Below are 25,671 nucleotides of genomic sequence, written 5' to 3'. Positions count from 1 at the left end.
AAAAGAATAAACAGGAGAGAAAATATATAATTGATAATAAGTTGTTGCTTTTTAATATTTTGCATAATGAATAGATGAAAAGTGCTAACAACATATTTTTTATATGATCTATTGAAAATCATAATTTTATTAGGTTTTATTTTTTATTTAACATCTTTCTTAATTTTATAATTTTCAATAATTCTAATAAAATTTTCAATAATTCTAATAAAATGATGAGAATGTGTTAGGAGGAATGTGTTTTAGTATTTCTCATGAAGAGATACTCTTAGTTTTTTATTGGAAAGGATATGTTTAAGAGTCAACTTAATCAAATGACTTAAAAATTTAAATATATTTTTTAGTTTTTTTGAATTTGGAATAAGTTTGTTTTTTATTTTCAAAATTTAAAATTAATTTTTTTATTTTCTGTAATTTGAAGAAAATAAACTTGTTTGAGTCTTTATGGCTAGATGACCTCTATCCAAACACCATCTACATAAACAGCAAAGTACACATGTGACGTGCGGTAGTGTTTGATAATATCAAAGTGAAATCAAAATATTTTAATGCGTAATTGACACATAATTTGTTAGTCACATCAGGAATATCTTCAACGATGCTTAGGTTTGACGGATTAAAGCTTTTTTTTTTTCAGAAAATAAAAAGTTTAGTTTAAAATTTAGGGAAAAAAAACTTACCTCAAATTTAAAAAATTAAAAACACATTTAAAATTAACTTCAATAAACGTTTATATACTTTTATTATATAAATATATCACAAATATTAGAATAAACTAAAATAATAATAAATTATATGAAAGCCAATTAATATACATTGAAAGCATGACATTCATAAGTTATCTTTATAATTTCAAGTAAAATTTGCGTAAATTCTTTTAAATGTTCTTGGTTTGATAATACTCCAACACTGCATTAGGACAATGACTGCTCCAAAGTTATTATATTAAATTATAATTTTGATCCTTCAAATTTAAATACTTTTGTGATTTTGACCCCTCAGGTTTGAGTTTTTCATAATTTTGATCCTTTTGTTAAGTTGCTTGAGTTGACCGTTTAAAAAAAATTGACCACTCATTTAATACATGTATTTAGTCTTTAATCCGTGATTAACAGAATAATTAATGGATTTTTTTATTAATTAAAAATTTCACTTTTTTTTTATAAAAAAAATACAATGGTATCAAAACACCCCAACAACGGGTTTCCACAGAACCTCCGTGGCTCAAAACACCCCAACGTCATCAACAAGCTTTTCCTCTACCGCGACGACGTCAACGCCACCGTCTGCAATGGCTTCGTTGCCGCCGCAGATACAAACAACACCTTTAACAACATAGTTCCTTGATTTTCCTTAAATGACGAAGGACCTGTCGTGAATGGCTCAGGTGATGTGGGCCTCGCGAGTTCAGAGACGTTGTACGGAATGGCTCAGTCTTTTGAAGCTGTATTGCTAGTCTTTCATGCGTGCTGCACTGGAAGTGAATGAGCCAAGGTTCTGGTTTAAGCATGAGAATGCGGTGATGAAGGTTGGGGACAAGGTGAATCTTGAGGTGGGTGATGGGACGAGCAAGGGTTATGGAAACAACCCAATCAGGTCTCACCCACTTTGAAGCCAACGCCTGTCAATTCATTTTAAACAAATTATTTAGGTTCAATTTCATAATTTTAATTTTTTATATAATTTTAAATTCATTATTTTATTTTTCTTATTTTTAAATTAAGACTTTCTATTTATTTTGTTTTTAAAATGATTGAAAAGCAGTTTAAAATTAGTTTTAAAAATGGATTTAAAACCACTTTCAGTTAAAAATTAGTTTTAAAAGCAAAAGTGGTTTGCAAGTGTTATCTACTATGGGCGTTGGATAGTGACTTTGGTGGGAGTAGTAAAGCTTCAATATCCTCCATTGGGGCTGAGAATCTGAGTGAATGTAAGGATAGACTTGGAATAAGAGAAAATATTTAAAAAGTTAAAATAGGTCAATCAATTAATGTTTTATAATTTATTTAATTGACAGGTGTCGACTTTTAAGTGGATCGACACCTTATTCGTCTGTTTCCTTTCGGTGTTTATAGCATTTCTCAAAAGAAAGAAAAAATCAACGAATCCTGCTTTTGACTGCACAATCCCCTCAACCTTTTTCTTTGAAAAATATGTTGTTTTGTTTATTCCTTATTTTTATATGAAAGTTGCAGAATAAAAGTGGGACCATTCTCTCCCATATTAATAAATTATCCATTTTTAATAGATTTTAAACACCATATTATCCAACTTTTGAGTGACATGTTGATGTTGGGATCCTAATATTATTGTAGTAGGCTCTCCCAAATAACTAAATTCATCTAGGAAAATATCTCTTCGTTGGTCTAAATAAACACAAGATAAACAAATTCAAGTTTAACTTGATTGGGAATTATCTTATATCCGAAGTATATTCTTTGAATGAGTTTTGGAATTACTTTGGATTAAGTATGTTCTTTATTGATTGAGATTTGAATTATGTACATAGTAATAACTCATCAGTGATGTTATTGTGCAGTAGATGAGAGTCTACTCCTAAACGAAAAAAATGTCCAACTTTACTCTCGGTGAATCAATACAACATTATAACAATCAATAATAACTGACTCATTTATGAATGAACATCACTAATCATGACTTGTTACTGCTTCATTATTAACATACAAAAAAAAAATGATTAGCTCAACCAAATGTTCTTTTGTGTCAAGTAGTTGAGCATATTAAATGCGACGTTACTAAAATTAACAAATCAAATCATCACAAATTATAGCTAAAGATTCCTCACTCTTATCTAACACAGTTGCAATTTTCTGGTAACCGCAATTTCTGTATGATCTAACATTAACAGGTCAATGATATATTCATGCAACTTGTTAGGAAATTTATTTATACTAGTAGACATATTCATCGCATTTCATCAACTTTATTAGAGGTTGCATTTCAGTTCTCAAACCCCTTTGTTAACAATGATGTTACCTTTCGGTTCTCAAACCCTTTTGTTGATGATGATATTTTTTCGTGCATTATATATATGATTTTGATGGTACTGACATTGTTCTTATGTTAACATTTGATTGTCAATAACACATTTTTGTATGGTTTATACTTTCCCTCACTTTCACAAGACAATCACACAAATAGATACATAACAGAATTGAGATTTCACTATGTCCTTCAACCTAATGGATTCGTGTTTTTGTTGAATCTAAATGAGGAAAGAACTCACTGGTGTCAAAGACAACAACGAACACATAAATATGAATAAAAATGGCGAGATGAAAAATGAACGCAATGCCACAAAGCTACAGCAAATGGTGAGGATTGAGTTGAGTTTGGTGGGAGGAGAAGCTGCTAGTATAAGGGAAGATCTGTGGGTGGAAGAAGAGGGTGAGAGGAAAGCTGTGGGTGAGCAAAATGGAGGAGGTTGAGGAGGTGTTGGAAACATAGCAAGGGAAAAAACGTCTTTTTCTTAGTTTTGGTAAAAGAATGAGGTGGGAAGAGCATTAAATAGGTGAGAATAGCAACACCCGTTTTGAGATTCCAACACTAACACTAGTTGTTGACAAAAAAAAAAAAATTCAACACTAAGATTGGACCCAAAAAATAAACTCACGTAAGAGAAATTCCGCTCTTGATAAAGTACGAACATATCAAACAAAAATGTTGCGAAATTTTGGTAAAAAAGACAGAAAGAGGGATTTTTGTTCTGAACAATTATCAATTAGATTGCGTACTTACACGGTTACAGCAATTCTGGTTTCTGGACCAAGAAAAAGAAACAAAATATTGGCTGCACTGATTAACATGATGCACCCACCATCTTGTTAGCTGCTACTTGCTACTATTATTTTTTTGTTGTTGTTTAAAACGTTTATGATTCAACTATTTTATCTAGAAATTTTGGCACAAAACTATTGTCTAGTTAAAATAAATGCAATCTAGACACCCACCTGAAATAACATGACAAAATTAAGGCATGTGTTTCACGCACATTTTACAAAATAAATTGATTTTACTTAGACTTGATTAATTATGTTGAGAAACCAAGGCGAAATGGAATCATTTATGATTTTATGTTTTATAGATTCTTCTACCAAAATATATACTCAATTATTTTAAGTGTATACTCATCCTTGATCATGAGAATAAGAAGTGAGAAGTGAGAAATGAGAAAAGTATGAGTATTTTATATTCTTAGAAATCAATAATGCCCGAGAATATATTTTTAAAACTTAAAACAAATATGAAAATGTGATATTCCCATATTTATATTCTCGGAAATAATTGGTGATGCCTTGAAACAAATACAACCTTAGAAGACTCCAAAGGAGATTTTTTAAGTTAATAAATGATAAGAATTTCTCAGTCAAATGAATGTGGATCCATTCTCTGTCTTTCTCTCCAAGGACCTTTTTTCTGTCTCGTGTGGGACGTGTGTGTATATATGTGCATATATATATATATATGTGTGTGTGTGTCCTACACCTTTGTGTATTGATAACAAGGTTATATAGTTTGGTTCCACCATAAGAGAAAAAAGGGCTGGAATTGTGAATATTCAGCCATGGATGAAGCCAAGAGAATGGAAGAAGGGCTAAACACACCCCATAATGATTACCATAAGGGCGAATTGAAACAGGAAATTGAAAAAATCAATGGTGAGGGAGATTCCATTGAGCATGACAGAGACACAAGGACTACACAAGAGGGTGAGTCCGTTCAGCAAATAGTGGAGCAAGAGCAACCATTGGTGAAGCAAAAGACAAGGAGAGTTGCAACCCTCGATGCATTCAGGGGCCTCACCATTGTGGTTAGTGTACTACTAAGATAGTTTTGCAAACTTTTCTACATAGCTCTTAATTTCTTGAATAATCTATGACTTTAAAATAATTATTATAAAAGTTAATAAATTTATCATATTAGATGACACCGTAATACTTTTTTTTTTTATCGTAATCTATATACATTTTGAATAGGAAACAAGACTAAAAGCTGTTGTATATAACTGTAATCGAGTTACCTATATGTGCAGTTGATGGTACTAGTAGACGATGCTGGTGGAGCTTATCCACGCATTGATCACTCCCCGTGGAATGGATGTACATTGGCTGATTTCGTTATGCCCTTCTTTCTTTTCATTGTTGGGGTTGCAATAGCCCTGGCACTAAAGGTACTACGGATTACTAATTAAGAGTTATATTCTGTGTTTTATGTAAAGTTTCCATTTGTCTAGTTAACATAGTCCTGTTATAAAATGTTACTCCAAACTGTTTTACTTTTGAATAAATTGTACAAAGGTTTAATGATCATTAGTTAATACTTATTGCTAGGATCTTTCTCTCACTTCGTTACATACTCTGTCATTAATGTATTAATTTTTCATTCTGCGTATATTAATTTATAGTATTTCTGAATTATTTATTTATTCCATAGTATAGCAAAGCACTTTAGATAGTCAACATATCATGTAAGTTGGATAAATAATTATTTTTGTCTCTTAACATATAGAGTGTTGATAAATTCATTCCTGAAAGATAAAAATTTAAATTTTAGTCTTTAAAAATAAAAAAATGCAACAATTTCATCTCTCCATTAACTTTAGTCCATTACGGTTAATGAAAGAGTTTATTTGATACAAAAAGACGAAAATATCACAGAAATAAGTGTCAACATAACTGCCGAATAGTAAATGGATTTGTTATAACTTATGTTTATTAATCAATACATAGATTTTTGTTATAACTTATGTTTGTTTCCCTATTTTTTTATGTGTTTCTTGTAATATTATGTTTGCAAGAATAAAAAAAAAGAAAAGATGAAGATTAAATTAAATTTTATCCTTAAATAAAATAAAATTTGGGATATGAAAAATTAGTCAAATGAAAACTTACTATCATTTTGGTCAAATGGAAATTTGTTGACATTTTGGTCCAATCTATTGAGCAACCTTGTTGGCAATTATTTTTGTGATATTTTGGTTCTTCTGTACCACTTAAGCTCTTCACTTAAGCTCTTTCATTAACGCTAATATACAGAAATTAATGAATTTGTCACACATTTTTTACTTTTGGAGATTAATAGTTGAATTTTCATCTTTCGGAGATCAATTTGTTAACATTCTACACATTCAGGAATGAAAATGACTATTTACCCTATAATGTAATGATCATTTATAATGTTTTGGTTGTAATTTGTGACAACACAGAGAATCCCCAAGGTTAAGTATGCTGTGAAGAAGATAATCCTTAGGACATTGAAGCTTCTCTTTTGGGGCATACTTTTGCAAGGTAAACAAGTCTCCTCTAGCTCACTGTTTTAATGTACATATTGTAGAAGATCAAACTCAAACTTGGCAACATAGATTATAAGCTTCTAGAGATACTAGACCATTTGCCAATAAATGAAACTTCGAAGGATTTTGTTATGGTTGCATATATTTAAATGTGTACGATTAATGTCACTTGGAAATTTCAGTAGGATGGTCTGATGGTCAATGTATATCATGCAAACCCAAGTATGATATATATATATATATATATATATATATATATATATGTGTGTGTGTGTAAGTAAGAGCACTGATAAATTTGATTTGCAGGTGGATACTCTCATGCCCCTGATGATCTATCATATGGAGTTGACATGAGATTTATCCGATGGTGTGGCATTCTCCAGGTTTGGATAGAGTAATACATGCTGATCAAAATTACATTATTAAATTCTTTAGTAACCATGATTCTTTATATTAAATGTGTGTTTATGCAGAGAATAGCCCTTGTATACTGTGTTGTAGCTCTAATAGAGACATACACCACCAAGCTTAGACCCTCTACCTTGAAGCCAGGACACCTGTCCATTTTCACTGCCTATCGATGGCAATGGTGAGAAAAACAACACATTTCATTCTCATAACTCAACTAAAAATATGAAAAAAGTTTAACTATATTCTTGGTGCTTAAAAATGATTTTTTTTTTTTTTTACTAAAGAAGCGAGTCTCATATCCTCAAAGTGGTGCAAATAAATTACTTCATCTCGAAAACTTAAGTGTATAGTTTGTTTGTAGACAAAGCAATCGAGTTGTTCATTGCTTAACAAGGGCATCTAGATCTTTTGTTCCTCAATATGTTTTTTATTCAAGTCCTATTTGTATTGAATCTCTCATTTTACATGAAATAATATAAGTTTGTTATGCTAAAAAAATATTTTCTATTTTAGTCTCTTATGACTCTATTTAATTTTTTTATTTTTATTCTTTAAAAAAAAACACCCACTTTTAGTTTTTATTGAAATGCTAAAAAGTACTTCAATATCAAGACTAAAATAATTTAAATAAGAACTAAAAAAAACATATTTTGTTAGACTAAAACAATATAAAATATAACAATAGAGATTGTGAATTTGCTTTGACAATGGCATGCATATATTATGTGTTACATAGGTTGGGGGGCTTTGTGGCATTTGTCATTTACATGGTCACAATCTTCAGCCTCTACGTTCCAGATTGGAGTTTCGTGGATTATAACAGCGACAAACCTAAGAGATACACGGTACATAATCTCTCCCTCACTCTCTCTATATATATTTAAATATGTCTTTTAGTCATTTAAATTTAAAGTTATTTTTTTAATCTTTAAAATTCATAAAATATTTTTTTTTTTTTACTTTCTACAAAGTCTAAATCAAACAAGAAATAAAAAATTCCCAATTTTTTATTGTTAGAGTTTAATTTTTTTATTTTATATTTTAAAGTATGATTTTTTAGTAGTCAATAAAAAAATTAAAGTAATTTTTAAAGTGATTAATAAGTTTTTAATTTTTTACCGACTTAATTAAAATAATTTTTAACTACCAAAAGTGTACTTTAAAATAAAAAATAAAAAATTATAGCTTAACAGTCAAAAATTATAAATTTCTTATATGACTTGTGTCATTAAAAAAGATTAAAAAAATATTTTATGAATTTTAAAGATAAAAAAAAGTTACTTTAGATTTGGAGAACTTTAAAATATATATATATATATATATATATATATATATATATATATATATATATATATTATTGTTATGTAGCTCCGTTCTAATTAATTGTCAGATTTTGACTTGAACACTGAGGTTTGCGATGGTTGTTTTGCTGAAGTGACTTGCTCTTAATTACTAGGTGGAATGTGGGATGCGAGGACACCTAGGTCCTGCATGTAACGCTGTTGGATATGTTGATAGACAAGTTTGGGGCGTTAATCATCTTTATTCCCAACCTGTTTGGACACGCTTGAAGGTCACAATATATTTTTAGTGCTGCTCACTATTTTTTTAAAAGTTTATATAATTATATTGAATTTTTGAATTTAATTTGTTAAATAGGTAGACCTAACAAGTTTTATTTGTAGACTCATGCATTATCAGTTTAATCCATCTAAGTATGCAATTATTATTAGTTTGTTATGTTAAGATTTTGATCTTTAGATTGATAGTTATTTTGTTATGTTTAAAATGTTGATATATTTTAGTATGATAAATTTTAGTTTAAAAATGAAATCAATTTTTTTCTTTAAATTTTATACATTTTTTACTTTGAAAAAAATATTTTTTAAAATTAATATTTGAACTCAGGGACAAAATCTGTTTATGGGTGAGATTTTACAGGTCAGATATGAACTTTCAAAAATTCATTTATTTCAAGGATCAAACTTATCCAAATCATCTAAAATGTAAACTTGAGGAGCTTAAACAAATCACATCAATCCCAGTAGCATTCCTAGTTTAATCGTCCCTCACTAGTATCAGTGACTACTAAACAATGTGTTTTAACTTACAATAACATTATATGTGATCCTTAATTTTTTCAATTATTTATCAAATCATTGATTTTAAATTGTTTCTATGTTGTTATTATTATTCTGACTAAAGTGACTTTAATATTGTCCTTTTTTTTCATTTTTTTTTTCCAAAATGATTTGCAGGCATGCACACTCAGTTCTCCAGCTGAAGGCCCTCTTCGTAAAAATGCTCCAGCTTGGTGTCGCGCTCCCTTTGAACCTGAAGGCTTTTTGAGGTTTTATTTCGAAATAGAAATTCGTTAACTAATTAATAAAAAGAAAACTTGCAGAGGTTTATATATATATATATATATATATATATATATATATATATATATATATATATATATATATATATATATATAATTTATCATTTTATAGTTTATATCAAATGTTGATTATATGAAAACCCTGTTTCTATAATGAATTAGACAACTATTATTAGAAAGTTTTTTAATAATCAGTCATTCGGTCTAAACTTTCAATATATGTTTAAATTGTCCTTTGTTTCTTTTTATCTAGTTCCGTATTAGCTATCCTCTCTGGCACCATTGGCATCCACTATGGGCATGTCTTGATTCACTTCAAGGTTACAAACTTTACCCATTAAGCTCCCATGTCTAGTGCTTGTGTGCACACACTAAAATTTTACTTTATAAATGCAAGTTAGTGAAGGAATGCAACATTTTTTACAGGGTCACTTTGAAAGGCTCAAGCAATGGCTCTCAATGGGGTTTGTGTTATTGACCCTAGGCCTCATCCTTCATTTTACAGATGGTAAGCTAGTAAAAAACTAATTAATGTACCATTTGTTAAGAGTTAAAGACATATACATTAGTGTAAGATATATGTTACAAATTAAATTTCCATGGAATAATGCAGCTATCCCGATTAACAAGCAACTCTACAGCTTCAGCTATGTTTGTTTCACAGCTGGGGCAGCTGGAATTGTCTTCTCTGTGTTCTACCTACTGGTAAATGGAATATTAAGTGATTAAAGTGGAAGAATAATGTATTGGTCATTAATTGTATTTTATTCTTATTTAATTTTCCTCAAAAATCATACAGATCGATGTTTGGGGGCTTCGTACTCCATTCTTATTCTTGGAATGGATAGGAATGAATGCAATGCTAGTGTTTGTTATGGCAGCACAGGGCATCTTCGCAGCATTTGTAAATGGATGGTATTACAAAGACCCAGATAACTCACTAGTAAGAATCTTACCCTTTGATTTATTTAAAATTTAAAGAATTACTAATAGACTTTGACTATTTCAAAGACCATTTAGAAAAGAGAGGAATACTTTAAAGATCAAAATTGAGGGTTTATTCTTTTAAAAATAGTTGTTTTATTCCTCGTATTTTTAAAATGTGGTGAATTTCGTTTATGACGCTTCAATTGACTTAATTAGGATTTTAAAGTTACAAAGACTAAAACTATCATTTTTAAAATATAGGAACTAAAATCAAATTTACCTAAATTTGGAGAGACATAACCATATCTTAACCTTTTTTTCTTCAGTTTTATTTTAAGTAGTTAGGACTAAGGTCATGTTTGGTCACCAAAAAAAGTACAGATGAAAATAAATTTTGTTTGAAAGCTCAGTTTTATAGAAGTAAAGCTTAAGTTGCTTTTGCAAACTCAATTTGTAAACTTAAGTTTGATTCAAACTTAAGTTTGCAACCTTTAGTTCAAACATACACTAAGAAGCTAACCATTTTTATGTGGCATATCATTAATCAGGTATACTGGATTCAGAATCATGTGTTTACCAATGTTTGGCACTCAGAGAGGTTGGGAACTCTGTTATATGTCATCTTTGCAGAAATCACCTTCTGGGGTGTTGTTGCTGGCATCTTGCACAAATTAGGAATATACTGGAAACTATAAGCTAATTACAGAATCAACCATGTTAATTTAATAGAAGACCTACAATAGTGTAATATATATCAATTCTTCTATGCAATGATTGGTGGTTTTAATTGGTTACTCTATAATCTATACAATCAAAAAATTGTCCTAATCAGTTTTTTTTCTGAATTTTCTCTCCCCCAACTTGTCAAAAAGAGTTTCCACAAAGCTCCGTATGATGGTCCAAATTCTAAAAGCAAAGGGAAATCAAAACTCAAAAGAACACGTTGCATTGCAACCTGTCGTTGTTTTTCTTTTTGGTATCATTCAGCTAACCGTGGATGGACCCGTGCAATAATTCACAAGTTCTTTTGTACTATTTGACAAACAAACTCTAAACAATGGTTAATTGGTAATTAGCCAACTTTACAAATGAACCAATAATGCAAGCAAAATATGAACGTAGAGCACCAAAATATCTTAGACAAACATGAAAAGAATCATGTGATTTGTACCGTTGCACATCACGGAGCCACTATATGATCCTGACATTTGGGAATGAAAACAATTTTTTTTTTTGAAAAATAGCAGTTTCACATAATTTTTTATATTTTCATTTTTTATCAACAATTTGAACATTTTTTTTATATTTCCTTCTCTCATCTTTGTCATTGATGATTTTTTTTATCTAAATTACCAATTCAACTATTAATATACATTTAAGTTTGCTTTCTCGAATAGGAGGCATATAAAAAAAATCCATGCAGTCACCTTTATAACATAATAGTCATAAGTCATACAAATAAATTTGATATACAATAATTTATTTAGTTTAACAATGATGTATTGACTATCTAAAACAATTTTACACTGGTATTCAATTACAATCACTATTAACATACTTTTTAAGATAATAGAAGGTAGGTTTTCTGAGAAATATCCGTCGGCAAACAAATGACTAAGAACAGTTGGAAGCGTATAACAACAAATTAATGAATTATCACAGATTTAAGATCTCTGAATGTATGGACCGGGAAAAAAAGATATTTGAATATGACTTGATTCTTTCTTTGATATCCCTGTAGGGGACAGCTGATGAACTCCAAGTTAAGACCCGCCAAAAACTTAATATCACAATCCAAATCCAACCAACTTTACCCTTCAATCACTATAGTCCCATATTAGAAGGAAAAAAAATGAATAGATGTTGTCATGTTATTTTTTGTTTACCGGTTTTTTTCACTATAAATTTTACGATTATTATTTTAAATTAATCATAAAATTTAAAGATTTTTTATGCATTTAATACTCATAAAAAACAATATGCAAAACTTCACGTTATTTAGTTATCATTAAGGGGTATGCAGGGCGAAAATTTTACATAATTAAATCGTATAGAAAAGCAACATAAAATGTTTCTCTCTAACAAGTAAAGGAACAAATTCTCGAGTCAATTCAAATAATTAAGTTACGAAATATAAATTATAAATATATAAATTCAATCTCATAATATATTGTCTCTTTTTTATTGGCAGTGGCAATCACACACTGTCAACTGAAAGTGGGTGAAAGAAACATATTGAGAAATAACCTATATTTCAAGAAACAAATAACTGAAAATTTCTCTGATAATCCAAATAACTGAAGATTTGATGCTACAAATTTCACTGTAAAATATGTGATGCATATCTTCTATTAAAAGCCTTGTGTTAAAAACGAAGTACACTTCTAAGCTTTGATGGCATATCCTATATTAAAAATTTAAAAACAAAGTATGCGTGTACGCTTTTATTTTATTTCTTGATCCTAAGCCATAGTGTATTAAAAACTCATAATGAATTCTAATTTCAGGCACTTATCCATTCATTTTATGCAAAATTATGCTAATGAATCTTCAAATAATTTGTTCTGTCGCAAAATTTCCTTGAACCACTGGCAGTCACACATCGCAAGTAGGATTAATCTCTAACCCAGTAAGTTGAGAGACACCCATGATTTCTGACTTAGGAAAAAAAATTTGCTCTACTGCTTTTATTTGTTGGTACATACTACAAGTATTTTTTACAACAATCAATCATATTTAAGTCAGATAATATCTCTATAAGTTGTCACTCTTCATTTTCAACCAAATTGAGTGAGTGCACTATGAAAAATTAAAAATTGAAAAATGCAGGACCAAAAGTGCTGAAGTTAAGGTTAGAGGTTTATTATTGCTACCGGAACAGGAAAGAAGTGGTTATACTAATCACTTTACAATATTTCATTTCATTTATAGTAAAAAAAAGCTCTAAGCAAAACCCCCCTCCTCCATAATGTTCTACTTGTTACTGCTTTCTCATTTATATACATTAAGTTAGAATTACAAAAGCTCAAAAGTATAGCGTGGCAAAGACTACCATTTTTGCACACTACATATTTCACAATTACTCCTAATAACAGTAAACTATATGATATTAGACCATGTTATCTGTACACAGGTAGAGAGGTTCACCTAAAGGGTATGATGCCATGATAGCAACCATGCATTACTCCCAACCCATCAGCATTTTCCAAACTCCCTCCTCAACCTTGTTCCGTGGAACAGATAACCCCTCCCCTTCATCAAGCAAGATTCTATATACCTCCCACTCACGATCTCCGATCAAGTGTCTCCCAATTTTAGCCTGTTACAACAATTAACCACAATATAAACACATTGTCTGTTGAAAAACAAGATAGAGAACAAATTATGAATAGCAAGCGAACACAAATGTATCAAGTTGCTAGAGCAGAAAACAAAAGTATGTGAAATCTGGTAAAACTGTCTTCTGCTAATGAGCAACCAAACATGATTCAAGAAAGTGAGAAGATATGATATTGTGCAAAATCATATTATGACTTCACTAAATAGTAGGAAGCATATTAAGCAGATCTCAGTGATTACCAAAAAGATGCAAGTGTCAAGCATTTTGAGAGCAAGAGTGATATCATAAAAAACAAGAGGCCGGCCCTTGCCAGATAATTCCACCGGATTTGATACCAAAAGCTCGGTATCAGGGCCCCTACTCACAATGGCTACTCTGAGTGGTCGAAGTAATTCCATTCTAAGGCGTGATGACAAAGAATTCTGCTTGTTGGGGTCAACTATCTTCTTGCCATCTGCTTGCATGATGAACAAGTCAATCTCACATTTTCCTCTAGGTTTTGCAGTGAAACGCCCATAAGAAATCTGGGTGAATGACAAATAAGGTTATACCCTTAGGATACTGAAGATGACTAAGTATATGTATGCCAGTGTTCAAGAAGCTTTGAAAAACAAATACAAATCAGCATGAGTAGAAGGAAAGTGATAATTCATTATGAGGTATTCATGTACGAAAACTGCAAATTTGAGATGAAATGAAGTTTATAGGCTTACCAGTTTTAGCTTCTTTTTTTTTCTTTTCTGATGACACTCCAATTTATAGCAGCATAAAATTAACTTTAACAAATATAGTATTATCTAGATTTCAAATTTCAATACCTGAATGTTATAGTCCTTCAGAGTTCTCATGATGTCATAAAGAAGACCTTTGTGGTCCTGGCACATAATTTGGACAAGAGTGTGAGCAGGACTAAGCAAGTTGTCCATCGTGATAGAAACATAATCTGATCTGAGAGTTCCACCTCGAGCCAAATCAGGCAATTCCAAATCAAAGACATCTTCTGTGATTGCAGTTGGAAGGAATGGAGGAGCCTGGGAACAAGCTGTAATTTCAGGGCCAACCAATTCAATGTCAATAGAAATGATGGCATCTCCCATAATCTCGGTTAAGTATTCAATTGTTTCGTCCTTTCGCTTCTTTGTATGTAGAAGTTCCCTGATACAGATGTGAAATAAGGAGTAAACTACATTAGTAAACCCACCAAGGAGATGGAATTGTCATCAAATGGGCATTTGTACATCAGCAAAGCAACTTCCATTCTCATCAAACACATTGCAACATTCTCTAATGAAACATGTCAGCTATTCAAAAAACTTGATCTTGGAGTATTAGCGCATTTCCCTGAACAAACTCAAAAATATTTTTTAACAGAAACAAATAGGATGACCATCAAGATGACAATAGTTCTGCACATAATTTCACAAGTGACTACATGTTTTTTTCAACTCAGACACTGTACATTTCCATTCAAAATCAATTTGCATTCCAATTCATCTGCAGTCTTAATCAATAGATCAAGAAGTTTCAACAGAAATAAACTAAGAATTACAGGAAAGCAAATATAAACCTGGTATCTGTGATGAAAAACAGATCTATCACTTTGCCATCAGGTGTAGTAGATACCTTCACTTTCTTTATAGTAAGTTCTAGCTCACAAAGAACCTCAGTAACATCTGCTACCATTATTAAGACATTCAGTCATTTTGTTCTGTCTACCAAATCCACACAACATCAATGTCACAGAGCAACAATCACATAAAATCAGATAACTTCCAATCAATATATCCATGAAGGGAGGCAAAATGCAGAACAGGTATAGTATATGCATTGTGAATAGTACACAATGAAGCTTTAGAATCAGAATTCAGAATGCATTTTAGAATATGACATCGATGGCTGTTTAAGACAGCCAGTTTCATTTTCCTCTTTGCATGATTTTCACAACAATCAAACCAAACCCTATGGTCCATATACCACTCCCCAAACAAAGTTAAGACAAAGGGGTTTGGGGGAGTAACACTAGAAGTTGGAGAAATTAAAATTTCAAAACCATCATCATATCATGAAGCCCCAAAGTATTGATTCTTAACCTATAAAGAAACAAGAACAAATTACACTAAAACTCGTTCAGGTTTCTTGAGATTGCATATGGGTACATAATGTAATGTGTTTCTTGGGTAAGAGGGGTGTAATGTGAAAACAATTAAGGGAAACTAGTCTAATTTACCCTAGAAGCAATAAAGAAAAGTTATCAAACAATAACATAGTCTTAGACCAACCAATGGTGTTCTTAAAATTCGGACTAAAGCCTAATTCAACCCCAAAAAAATGACTTGTGCAGTGATGATTGCCCAAGCTTTATATGCACTACTTAGCCCTTATCTTTAGTCGACATGGGATCTCAATCCCCTAATAGTCAATATCCCGACAGCTGCGCTTCACTCAAGCATTTAATAGGGTAGTAGGTAGCCCTTTTTGAGACATTGGCAACCAACTCTGATTGGTACCAATTAAGACAGGCTAAGGGTGACTGCAATTTAAACAGCTTTCCATTAAGTGTCTAGACTCTAAATCCTAGAAATATAAGGTGGGTTGGATGGTTAAGGGAGAAGGCAAGAAGGGAAAAGGTCGCAGGTTCAATTCAATCCCCTCTGCTAACAAAAATAAGTTTCTAACAAAAGCTAAAATTTGCCGATAAAAAAAAAAAAAATTCTAAAACCTATCAACAAAAGCAAGCTAACACACACATACAGATTACAGAATGATAATAACTCATGAGTTGGATGATTCGCAAAGTAAAGCATCCAAAATTACCATGCAACAGGCCCTTCCGATCGTGACAACAGAAATTCAAAAGAAAGACATCAGAAGGCTTCGACGGCTGCAGGTCAGATCGATAATAAGAGATTCCAGAGGCAGAGGAGAAAGAAGGGCACGCCTCAATGAGCCTCTTCTTCAACAAACTCCACCTCGTCCTCTGTTTCCCAACCACCCAGAAAACTATGTAGCACCATTTCCCATCCGTCGACACATCTTCATTGTACATGCAGCAAAAAAAAAAAAAAAAAGAATAAGCTTCAAATTCTAATTAAAACAAGAGATGATTAGGTTAAATTGATATGATGATGGGTTGGTTGGTTACCTCCTCTGAGTATGTTGAGGCCGAAGAACAGTATGATGCGACACAAATCGCAACCCAGACCGGTTTTGTCGGGGCAATTGACAGTGAGGAGAGTTGGGTCGCCATCTTTTTCTGGCGGGCTTATGATCACTACGTCGTCGTACAGTATACCCATCAATAATCTTGTTGTTGGGGGTGTGAAAAGAATCGTTTTAGGTGTGTGAGTGAGTCACTGTGGAGAGAAGCAAAGTAAAGCAGAGGCAGAGGTTTGTGTTGTGTGTGTATTTTAACTATGTAGGATGACGATGGTGTTCAATTGTTGTCGAGAAACCCAGAGGAATTCGATTATGAGTGGTCGACTTCGATTATGAGTTGTCGACTGTTTTTATTAACTGTTTTTTTTTTATTTCATTTTTTTTTGGAACGTGCAAGTTTTTTTATTTCCTCGCGTACTTGTTTGTGAAATTTTGGATTTATATAGGAAGGCTTTTTCTATATGTTATCTGAAAAGAGTTTTATTTCTGAAGTATACTGCTATTTTAGTACGTGTAACTTGTAACATTAATATTTTTGTTTTATATATTTAAAATTTATAATGATAAATATTTTTAAACATGTAAATTACATTTTAGATGTATGATAAATAAATTATATTCCAGCATTCGGTTATAAACAAATTTTATAATATAAATTTATATATTTTAAAATAGAATTTGATGTTTATATACTGATAAATGTAAAACAGTTTTACTTTATTATTTAATTATAATTATTATTTAAATTATTTTAAAATAATTATTTTAAAAATAAGTCAATAAATTTATTGGATAGTTATGTAAAATATTTTACACCATCAATATATAACTTTTTTCTGTTTAAAATATTTATGCACTATATACCAAATCAAAATTATATTTCTCATTCTTTCCGTCAGAATATAAACATCATGCCCCATACGATGAATAAGTAAAGTATATAATGTGTTATAATGCAACAATGGCAATGTGGGTTTGAAGAACTGTTTTTATTTTGGTGGGTTGCAAAATGTAAAAAGGAATAAAGTAGGAACACAAAAAAAAACTAAAAATTAAAATATTTTTAAAACAAGATAACTCTTATGATCTTGAAAGTGAAATTTTATTTTAAGACTTAAAATTTTTTACAGAGGTTTTAACAATTGAATCAAAATCAAACTTTATGATATTGAGTTTTTTTTAAGGAATTTAATTATTTTTCTAATGCGTGCATAATTTATAGAATAATTTAATATCTTCATTTCATTCATAACAAGTTATTGATGATTAATAAGAGTAAAATTAATACATTGTAGCATTTTTTTAAAAATCAAATAAAGTTAACTAATATAACTATTTTATTTATTTATGCAATTCTCTTATAAATGTCTTATATTGAGATTCAGATGGAGTAATTGTTTGTTAAAAAGAAATTTCAAGAGTTTTATACTCAAATTAAATACATTATCATAGAGTGCATGCCGGTAAATTCACTTACTGATGAAATGATATGCAACTCATCAATTTAGTTTATGTTTTGAGTTAAATCATATATATTCATTGTTGTGATTATTATTATTAGACTTAAATATGATTTTAATTTATGTAAATATGACAAAAGTTTAGTTTTAGTATTTTTTAAAAATTATAAATTATTATTATTACTATTTAGTAATGACGTGACATAAATTTAAATATATTGTATCAGGGTTCATGTAAAAGTAGTTATTGGCAAAATATGTTTAATAGCACACCATGTCATTATTAAATATTAACAATGGCCGTTTAAAAAATAATAAATTTATGAGGAACAAAACCAACAGTTTTTTAAGTGCTGAAATCCTAATTTGCAACATTTACATTTAGAAACTAAAAACATATGTAATCATCATCATTATAGGTTATGTATTTGATGAGATCAATTTTACTACAATAATTTTAAGATGTTTGGACTATTTGTTAAAATTGCATATTTTTCTTATTTAGTTGTACTTTTATTTTATCTATCTTGTATACAAAATACAAGTTTACTGCATGTAGGTTATTAGTTTATATAAGATATAAATTTTTTTATAATTTTAAGGTTTATTTGGATAATTATAAACTTAATGTGAGTTTTTTTTATCATGATTGATGTATCATTATAGTGGTCATTTTTGTCTCTAATAATTAAATTAATGTTATCCAAATGAGAAAATGTTGAATTTTCTTTTTTTTTTTCAATTAACATTATTGAATTATTAAAAAAATAGATTACTAAATATTAGTAATTATGTAAATCAATATTAGGTATTTAATTATTAGAATAAGTATTTGCTCTTAGAATTTTGATGTGAATGATCCTTGTTACATTATTGTTTGGTTCAAAGGAAGGGAGGAAAAGGAGATGAAGAGTATGAAAGGAAAGTAATGATAAGAATTTTGATTAGATATTTTGTTTGATCAAGAAAAGAAAAGGAGAGATAAATTAATTTTTCTTGTTTAGTTCACAAGAGGTGTTTAAAAATAATTTACTTTTATATTTTATAATTTTAAATTTTAAAATATAAGTATGAATATTTCAGTCATTATGCTTAGTGATTTAATTTTTCTCCTTTCCTTTCTAAATTCTTGAATATTGGAGGGAAACAAAATTTGAATGAAAAGAGACTTTCTTCCTTTCTATTCTCCTTCCTTCTTCAAAATTGAGTCAAACAACACAAATTTATAAATATTCCTCCCCTTCCCTCATTTCTCCCCCAACCAAACTACGTATCAGTGTTCAATGAGGAGTCTTTGCTCATTTGATTGTTTAGTGTTCACAATTATAGGAAAATTATAGTAATTAGATAGAAAATAGTTTTCTCTCATTTGCTGTCCCACAAAATACTATAGAGATTGTATGCAAGGTTCAAACTTTTCACCAAATACATACATTCTAACTAAGTCATTTAATTAAATGATAGAATTAGGAGTGTGTAAAAATTAATTTGATAAAAAAATAAAATTAAACTAATTTTAAATCATTTAATCGGTTCAATTTTAATTTCAAACAATCAAATTATTTAAAAAAATAATAATTCAGGTGAAAATTGATTCGATTATAAATTGATTGGGTCAGAGGATAACATTTTTATGCAAGGTTGGGTACTCCTTGTCCTTGTACCCTTATCTTCTTTCTTAATAAAATACTCTTTTTGCTGATAAAGAAAATGGTGCAACGAGAACATATTATGATTTATCAATATGTTGATCCTTTTTCTCATAAAATTCTAAAGAAAAATAAATTTAGGTGTTAAAAATAAAAGGAGGTTATGCTATTTTACCAAAAAAGGAAAGAAAAAAGGGATTTGTTATTGGCTATTGCAGTCCCACCATCCTTTGAATGCTGTTCCGCTGTCATGATCTAAAGCCATTGGCACCTATTGTTCGCTTTTCGAAATTCATATATAATAATAGAAACCCAATTTCTTTTTTTATTCTTATATTATAGGATAAGAATGTTTGAAAATAGTTCTACATAGAATATTTAACAAATTTGATAAATCATATTCTGTCTGGTGGGTGTCGCCAACTTTCGTTTTATGGTGAAGGTTTGAGGGAGCGTGTTGAGAATAGTCTCACATCTAAGTTTTAACAAATTTGATAATTATATAGTTGGGTAGGTCACTCTCTCATGAACCGATTTTTAAGGGGACCTTTCGGATTTCTTTACATCATTATAAATTTAATAGAATGACTAATTTGCTTCAAATTCAAATTTTAATTAAAAATATATATTTAAAGCAGTGAACCTAAATTGTCTTGAACACATAATACATACTTCCTCCAAGATTCATGAACAAAGGAACCATCTTGTAGTATATCCCATATTGTCTCGTATCTAAGAGCATTTATGTTTATATTATACCATTAGGTATCTATGATCTATCCACCCAGTACCAACTACTTGGACCGAAACCAATCGGCTGGTCAAAGCAACAACACAAAACCACAAAGAGAAAATAATAACAAAAAGAAACAGAAGGGTGAAGCGTGTCATTTTCAAGAAAATAAAAATAAGATCTCCTCACGTGAGAGTATCAGAAGAAAGTGTTAACTGGGGATTCAAGAAATGTTCATTTCTATGGGTACCTACCACTAACAAGGAAAACAGGTAAAAAAAAAAAAAACATTACTTTTATCTTCACTCACGGATCCAGGATCCTGAAGATTGTATCTTGTAAATATCATACTTTAATTTCTGATTTTACAAAAATATTGATATTTTAATCTTCAATATCAATAAAAATATTTCATAAAGATGAACTAAAATAAATTTTACAAACCTTAATATATAAGAATTAGAATAGCTATCTTGAACTTTGAATCAAAACATTTTTAGGAATTATTTTTTAAAGAAAATGTTTTTTAAAAAAATTCTTCGACGAGAATATTTTAATTTTTTTTTACATTTATTTTCTCTTTTAAAATTTATTTATTTTATTTGTAACAATAAAAAAAATTATATCAACTAGTGGTAGGTTTACTCTATTGTTCTTATGCCTCACCACCTCAAAATCACATAGACTAAATTACCGGCCTTTCTGTTTTGTCTTTCATTTTTGTACGAGAAGGTGGAAGAGAAGCAAATTTATTAGTGTTTGTTTTATTTTAATATTTTGTCACTGACACGCTTTTACATGCTCAGTTATTTCTAGCAACTCAAAGCGGCAAAGCATCCTTCAACTTTAAGGCTTCAATTCAATGTTTGCTTGTCACAAACACACAAAAAAAGAAATGAATCTACAAAAATAATTATTCAAAGTACGAATGTCAATCAATATATGAAATAAAAATATTAACATAGTTGTGATCACGACACAAAAATATTTGTTAGAAGAAGTTAATTTCTTAAATAGATTTTAATATTTTAATGATTAGTTCTTGAATTTTGATGGAGAGATATCATAATTTAGAAAAATAGAATAAAAGTTAAATATGTTATTTTTAATAGTTCGTTTAATTCTTTTTTTTAATCAAAATTCACCTTTAATCTAAAAATAATAATTTTTACTATTTTTAATCTTTATAATTTTTTAGTAGTTTTAATTTATTACCTACTATCAAATAATAATATTAATTAATTATGTGGCATTCATATAACTTCTTACGTGATCAAGAGATTGTGTGTAAATTTTATTGGTAAATTATATTTTTAATTTCTTATCTTTTTTATTAGTTGACAACGTCATATTAATTAATATAAAAAAATTACATTTGACACATCATATTCATTAATAATGTGTGAAGAAACATGTCTAATAATAAAAAAAGTTGATATCAATTATAGAAGTAAATCTTCAACAAATTCAATTGATCTTACATTAAAATTGAGTGGAAAAAAAAAACTTACCACAGCATAATTGATTTTTGTTGAAAATCAATACCTTCCATATTGGATGTTCAAAGTCAACCGTCAAATTAGAATTTCAACTGATTAAAACAAACACACACTTACACAATTCAAATAGTAGTACTTCATAATCCAATAAGCAACAATTCATTGATTTAACTGATTTTGGATTCGATCTTATTCTAACAATAACCTAACAATGAATAAATCGAAATGACATTTCGAAGACCCAATCATCGAGAAATTAAGACGACATTCATGGGTACAATACTCGGAATGGGCTTCAAGGATGTTCAATAGCAGAGATAAAAAATTAACGTTTCATATGTGACCCAGAAAGAAGAAGCATACGTCGTAAGCAATAATAGCTAAAGAGCATCACTCACAGCTAAGTAACTTTTTTTTCTACCTAAACATATGGTATAAAAGCATAAAGATCCATTATGTAACTAACTTTAAATCCATTCTTCCCTCCACCTAATTCCTAGAGTGTCGAAGTGATTGCAAGTTCGATATCACCACCAGGATTCTTGTTTGGCGTTGCCATAGTCCACCATTGAAGGAAACCTTCTCAAACCAACTCATCTCATCTCTAGATAAAACTTCTGAACGGGATCTCCATCTCTTAACTAAACAGGTCTTTTAAGTAACACATCGAATTTGAATCTTGTGAATAGAAAAAATATGATAAAAAAGACTCACTAGATATGATCAATCGAATTCTTTGTCAAAAATTATTCATCAATAGAATTAGTTATATTTTATATCAATATCATAATAAAAAAAATTAGTTGTAATTCAGAAATTTTATTAAGCAATGTAATTATTTTAGGCCGGAAACGAAAACAGTAGGTGGTTGTTTTATGAGGGAGACACGCATTTGAGAATCTATCTTTTATCATGTGCATCTGTTTGAAAAGCACGTTGGATAAGTGACTTTTAGATGCTTAAAGCACACAACAAAACCAGACTTTCTTATGTCTGATGGGAACACAACCAAAGTTACCCACCCACGCTACTTATATTATTAGTGAGTCCAATTAGCACGGATCTGTGACCGATTGTCCAAACATTAGGGTGATAAAGACACTTAAAGCACATGTGGTTTACACATTAGAGAATATACTTTAGCTATTAGTAATTTAGTATTACAAATTGTCCTTATCTTTTTTGCATTCTTGATTTACTATAATTACAGTGGTTGACTTTGTCGTCCAAAGTTTTGTTTGTTACGGGCTTGGTTTGTGGGCCACTCCTTATGATAAGATAGGGATGGGCCTGCAAGGAATGGTGGGCCAGCCTCATGAGTTGTAAATGAGAATGGTTGAAGACATGAAGGACGAAATGAAACAGGTTTCTCAAAAGGAATCCAACGTGGGTACAAGAGAATTTATATCAACCCTCCCCTATCATATTTAATTAATTGAGTTGGATTTTTTTTATGTATATATTTATATACATCAATAAGATTTCGGATTTTCTTCTCTTTTTTAACATTTTTTCTTACACAGATTTGTACTTCTTTTAATAATAAAACAGAGAAATATATTTTTAAATCTATATGTTCAAACATATGTATAGGGACAAAAAGTAAGGTGCAAAAAGATATTATGTAAAATAGTAATATTGAATCATTTGAATGATATGAATACAAATTCATAATTTCTGTTCCTCTAATTGTTTTCTTTCACAGCTTAGATTTTTCTGTAAGTGTTATGTAACTCGTGCATTTTATTATTCTTGATAAATAACGCAACCATTTGTAGAATCCATTTATGTTTCCATTATGTAAAATTTTAAATATTTTAATAATATTTATTTTTAGAGATGAGAAAAAAAATCCCTATAGCTGTACGAACAGTTTTTTTGTTAAATTTAGTTTAGTTTTAGACTTTCAGTGCAAAATATAAGTTACTTGAGAAAATCAATTAAAGATTCTTTAATGATATGGATAATATGTAATGCAATGACATTATGAAAACTATACATTGATGATATATTAAAAATATAACTTTTGTACCACGATGAAATTTTATGTAGTATTGAATTTTACTACAAAATTATTTTTAAAAAAATTAAATATAAATTATTCTTTTTTATTTATCCATAAGAAAATCTCAAATATCAGAAAACTTACACTTGGTTAAATATAAATTACTCTACTTCAATTTAATTTAACTAAAATTAATTTTATAAAACTGAATCTATAACTGCTCACCCAAACCATTATAAACCACTCATTATAAAATCTTAAGATCGCATTTCGATTTGGATCAATTGAGATTGAGACTAAAGTACATAAGGACTATCTCTCACCTTATCTAATGTATTAAGAATTAATTCTTCCAAATGCAAGCACAATGTTAACTTTAATCTTAACAATTAGGGCAACCTTTTGAGGTAAGTACAATATTTCTTCTAAAATAACAGAAACATGCATTAATCTGCAATGCACAATTATAATCATAACCAAACTAGCTAGAAAACAAATTAAACGAACGATCATGCATTTCACGAACCTTTCATATAAAGTTCTTGTACGTACGGGTGTTCTTATTTGGTTTGGTATTGAAGAAAAGGGTAACTCTTTAAATATTTAAATTGTATCACACTATGGTCAGAGCTGTATCCGATTTGGATAAGATATAACTACAGTATTAATCTCCTTCCCCCGTGGGAGAGGAAGATTATAAGAACTACCAGAATCATATTAGACAGGTTCATATTCCACTCCTTATTCCACTTGTTTACATTCATTATTTATATTAAAAAAATTAAGTGAGTTGGATCTCAAATTAAAATTAATAAAAATCTAGACTTAACAAATACTTATAATAATATTTACGTATTATTTTTTTAACATCATTAAATCAGCCTATTCTAAAACTAATAACGAATATTCAACTTTAATCCTCCTAGCAAATTCCACTACCCAACTTTGATGGCGTTAGTTTACTATAATAATATACCATTATTGAATTAAATAATGGAATAGAATCTTAGGCCGGTTGCTTTGTCGGTCGTATACCACAGGTGGGGCATGACCACCAAACTGGCCACCGGCGGCGCCGGTGAACACAATTTAGGGCATGGCACTTCAAAACAGCATTAATATTTAAAGGCATCTCCTGTTTTTGTTATTTTTCCTTTTCATTTCCCACCCATTCAATTCGATCAAATCTTTTTGGATTATTTTAAAACACAGAAAAAAGTGGAATTGTTTCTTCCCTCACTGCCCAATGAATATAAAATAATATACTTAGTTAAAGTTAAAGCAACAATATATTATGTGCTATTTAAATTTATAATGATGGGAAGTACTTAGGACCCTCCAAATTAATTAAATAAATAAATAGAAAAAGAAACGGTAGAGTGGTAATATGGATTCCATAGATTCATTTAGATACTCTTACATATTTAGATACTAATATTCAGTGAAATTAAATTATTCGCAATGTAATGTACCAAAAGAATATTCGCAAAGTCATGGCGATGCATGTATACTGCATATGGGGTAGGCTAATGTGGACGTTTGTTCAACTTACATGTCAACAGCAAGCGAATAAATATTCGAAACACTGTATTCTCTTTAAAAGAAACTATTAATATAGGGTGTAGATTAATTATATCTTTTTAGAGACTATAGTTACCCTTCATAAGATAATTTTATTCAAATTGAGAACATCTACAACATCATGAAATTAGCTTTTTCAATAAAAAAAATATTTTTTTATATACCAAACTTGACTCAACACCTTACTTAAAGTGAATTAAGAATCACTCCTGGA

General features: G+C 29.7%; 2 protein-coding genes across 2 annotated transcripts; one reads left to right on the top strand and one right to left on the bottom strand.

Moving 5' to 3' along the window:
- Window positions 1–4,585: 4,585 nt before the first annotated feature.
- Window positions 4,586–10,738, top strand: LOC100809725 (heparan-alpha-glucosaminide N-acetyltransferase). The gene is made up of 13 exons (XM_041007931.1): window positions 4,586–4,831; window positions 5,054–5,191; window positions 6,227–6,308; window positions 6,620–6,696; window positions 6,787–6,896; window positions 7,461–7,569; window positions 8,181–8,297; window positions 8,983–9,074; window positions 9,361–9,427; window positions 9,534–9,615; window positions 9,721–9,812; window positions 9,907–10,050; window positions 10,583–10,738. Exons 1-13 carry the CDS (start codon window positions 4,586–4,588, stop codon window positions 10,727–10,729), a joined length of 1,503 nt encoding a protein of 500 aa, XP_040863865.1. The 3' UTR covers window positions 10,730–10,738.
- A 2,201-nt stretch (window positions 10,739–12,939) lies between these two features.
- On the bottom strand, window positions 12,940–16,940 carry LOC100816138 (ACT domain-containing protein ACR10). Its single transcript, XM_003542516.4, has 6 exons — window positions 16,517–16,940; window positions 16,189–16,407; window positions 14,942–15,047; window positions 14,193–14,529; window positions 13,614–13,898; window positions 12,940–13,353 (listed from the first exon to the last, which is right to left on the bottom strand). The coding sequence occupies exons 1-6, from the start codon at window positions 16,668–16,670 to the stop codon at window positions 13,216–13,218; spliced, it is 1,239 nt and encodes a 412-aa protein (XP_003542564.1). The 5' UTR covers window positions 16,671–16,940; the 3' UTR covers window positions 12,940–13,215.
- Window positions 16,941–25,671: the final 8,731 nt, after the last annotated feature.

The sequence above is a fragment of the Glycine max genome, chromosome 13, assembly GCF_000004515.6.
Source record: "Glycine max cultivar Williams 82 chromosome 13, Glycine_max_v4.0, whole genome shotgun sequence".
NCBI lineage: Eukaryota > Viridiplantae > Streptophyta > Magnoliopsida > Fabales > Fabaceae > Glycine > Glycine max.
Note: the sequence above shows the minus strand (reverse complement) of the source record. Positions and strands in the feature narration are given on the sequence as shown.

Coding starts and splice junctions, on each gene's coding strand:
- LOC100816138 (XM_003542516.4), bottom strand. CDS start 16,670: ATGGGTATACTGTACGACGACGTAGTGATCATAAGCCCGCCAGAAAAA. Junction 14,530..14,941: donor TTTTTCATCACAGATACCAG/GTTTATATTTGC, acceptor CATCTGTATCAG/GGAACTTCTACATACAAAGA. Junction 13,899..14,192: donor TGAAGGACTATAACATTCAG/GTATTGAAATTT, acceptor TCATTCACCCAG/ATTTCTTATGGGCGTTTCAC.
- LOC100809725 (XM_041007931.1), top strand. CDS start 4,586: ATGGATGAAGCCAAGAGAATGGAAGAAGGGCTAAACACACCCCATAAT. Junction 6,897..7,460: donor ATTTTCACTGCCTATCGATG/GCAATGGTGAGA, acceptor TGTGTTACATAG/GTTGGGGGGCTTTGTGGCAT. Junction 9,428..9,533: donor ATGTCTTGATTCACTTCAAG/GTTACAAACTTT, acceptor CATTTTTTACAG/GGTCACTTTGAAAGGCTCAA.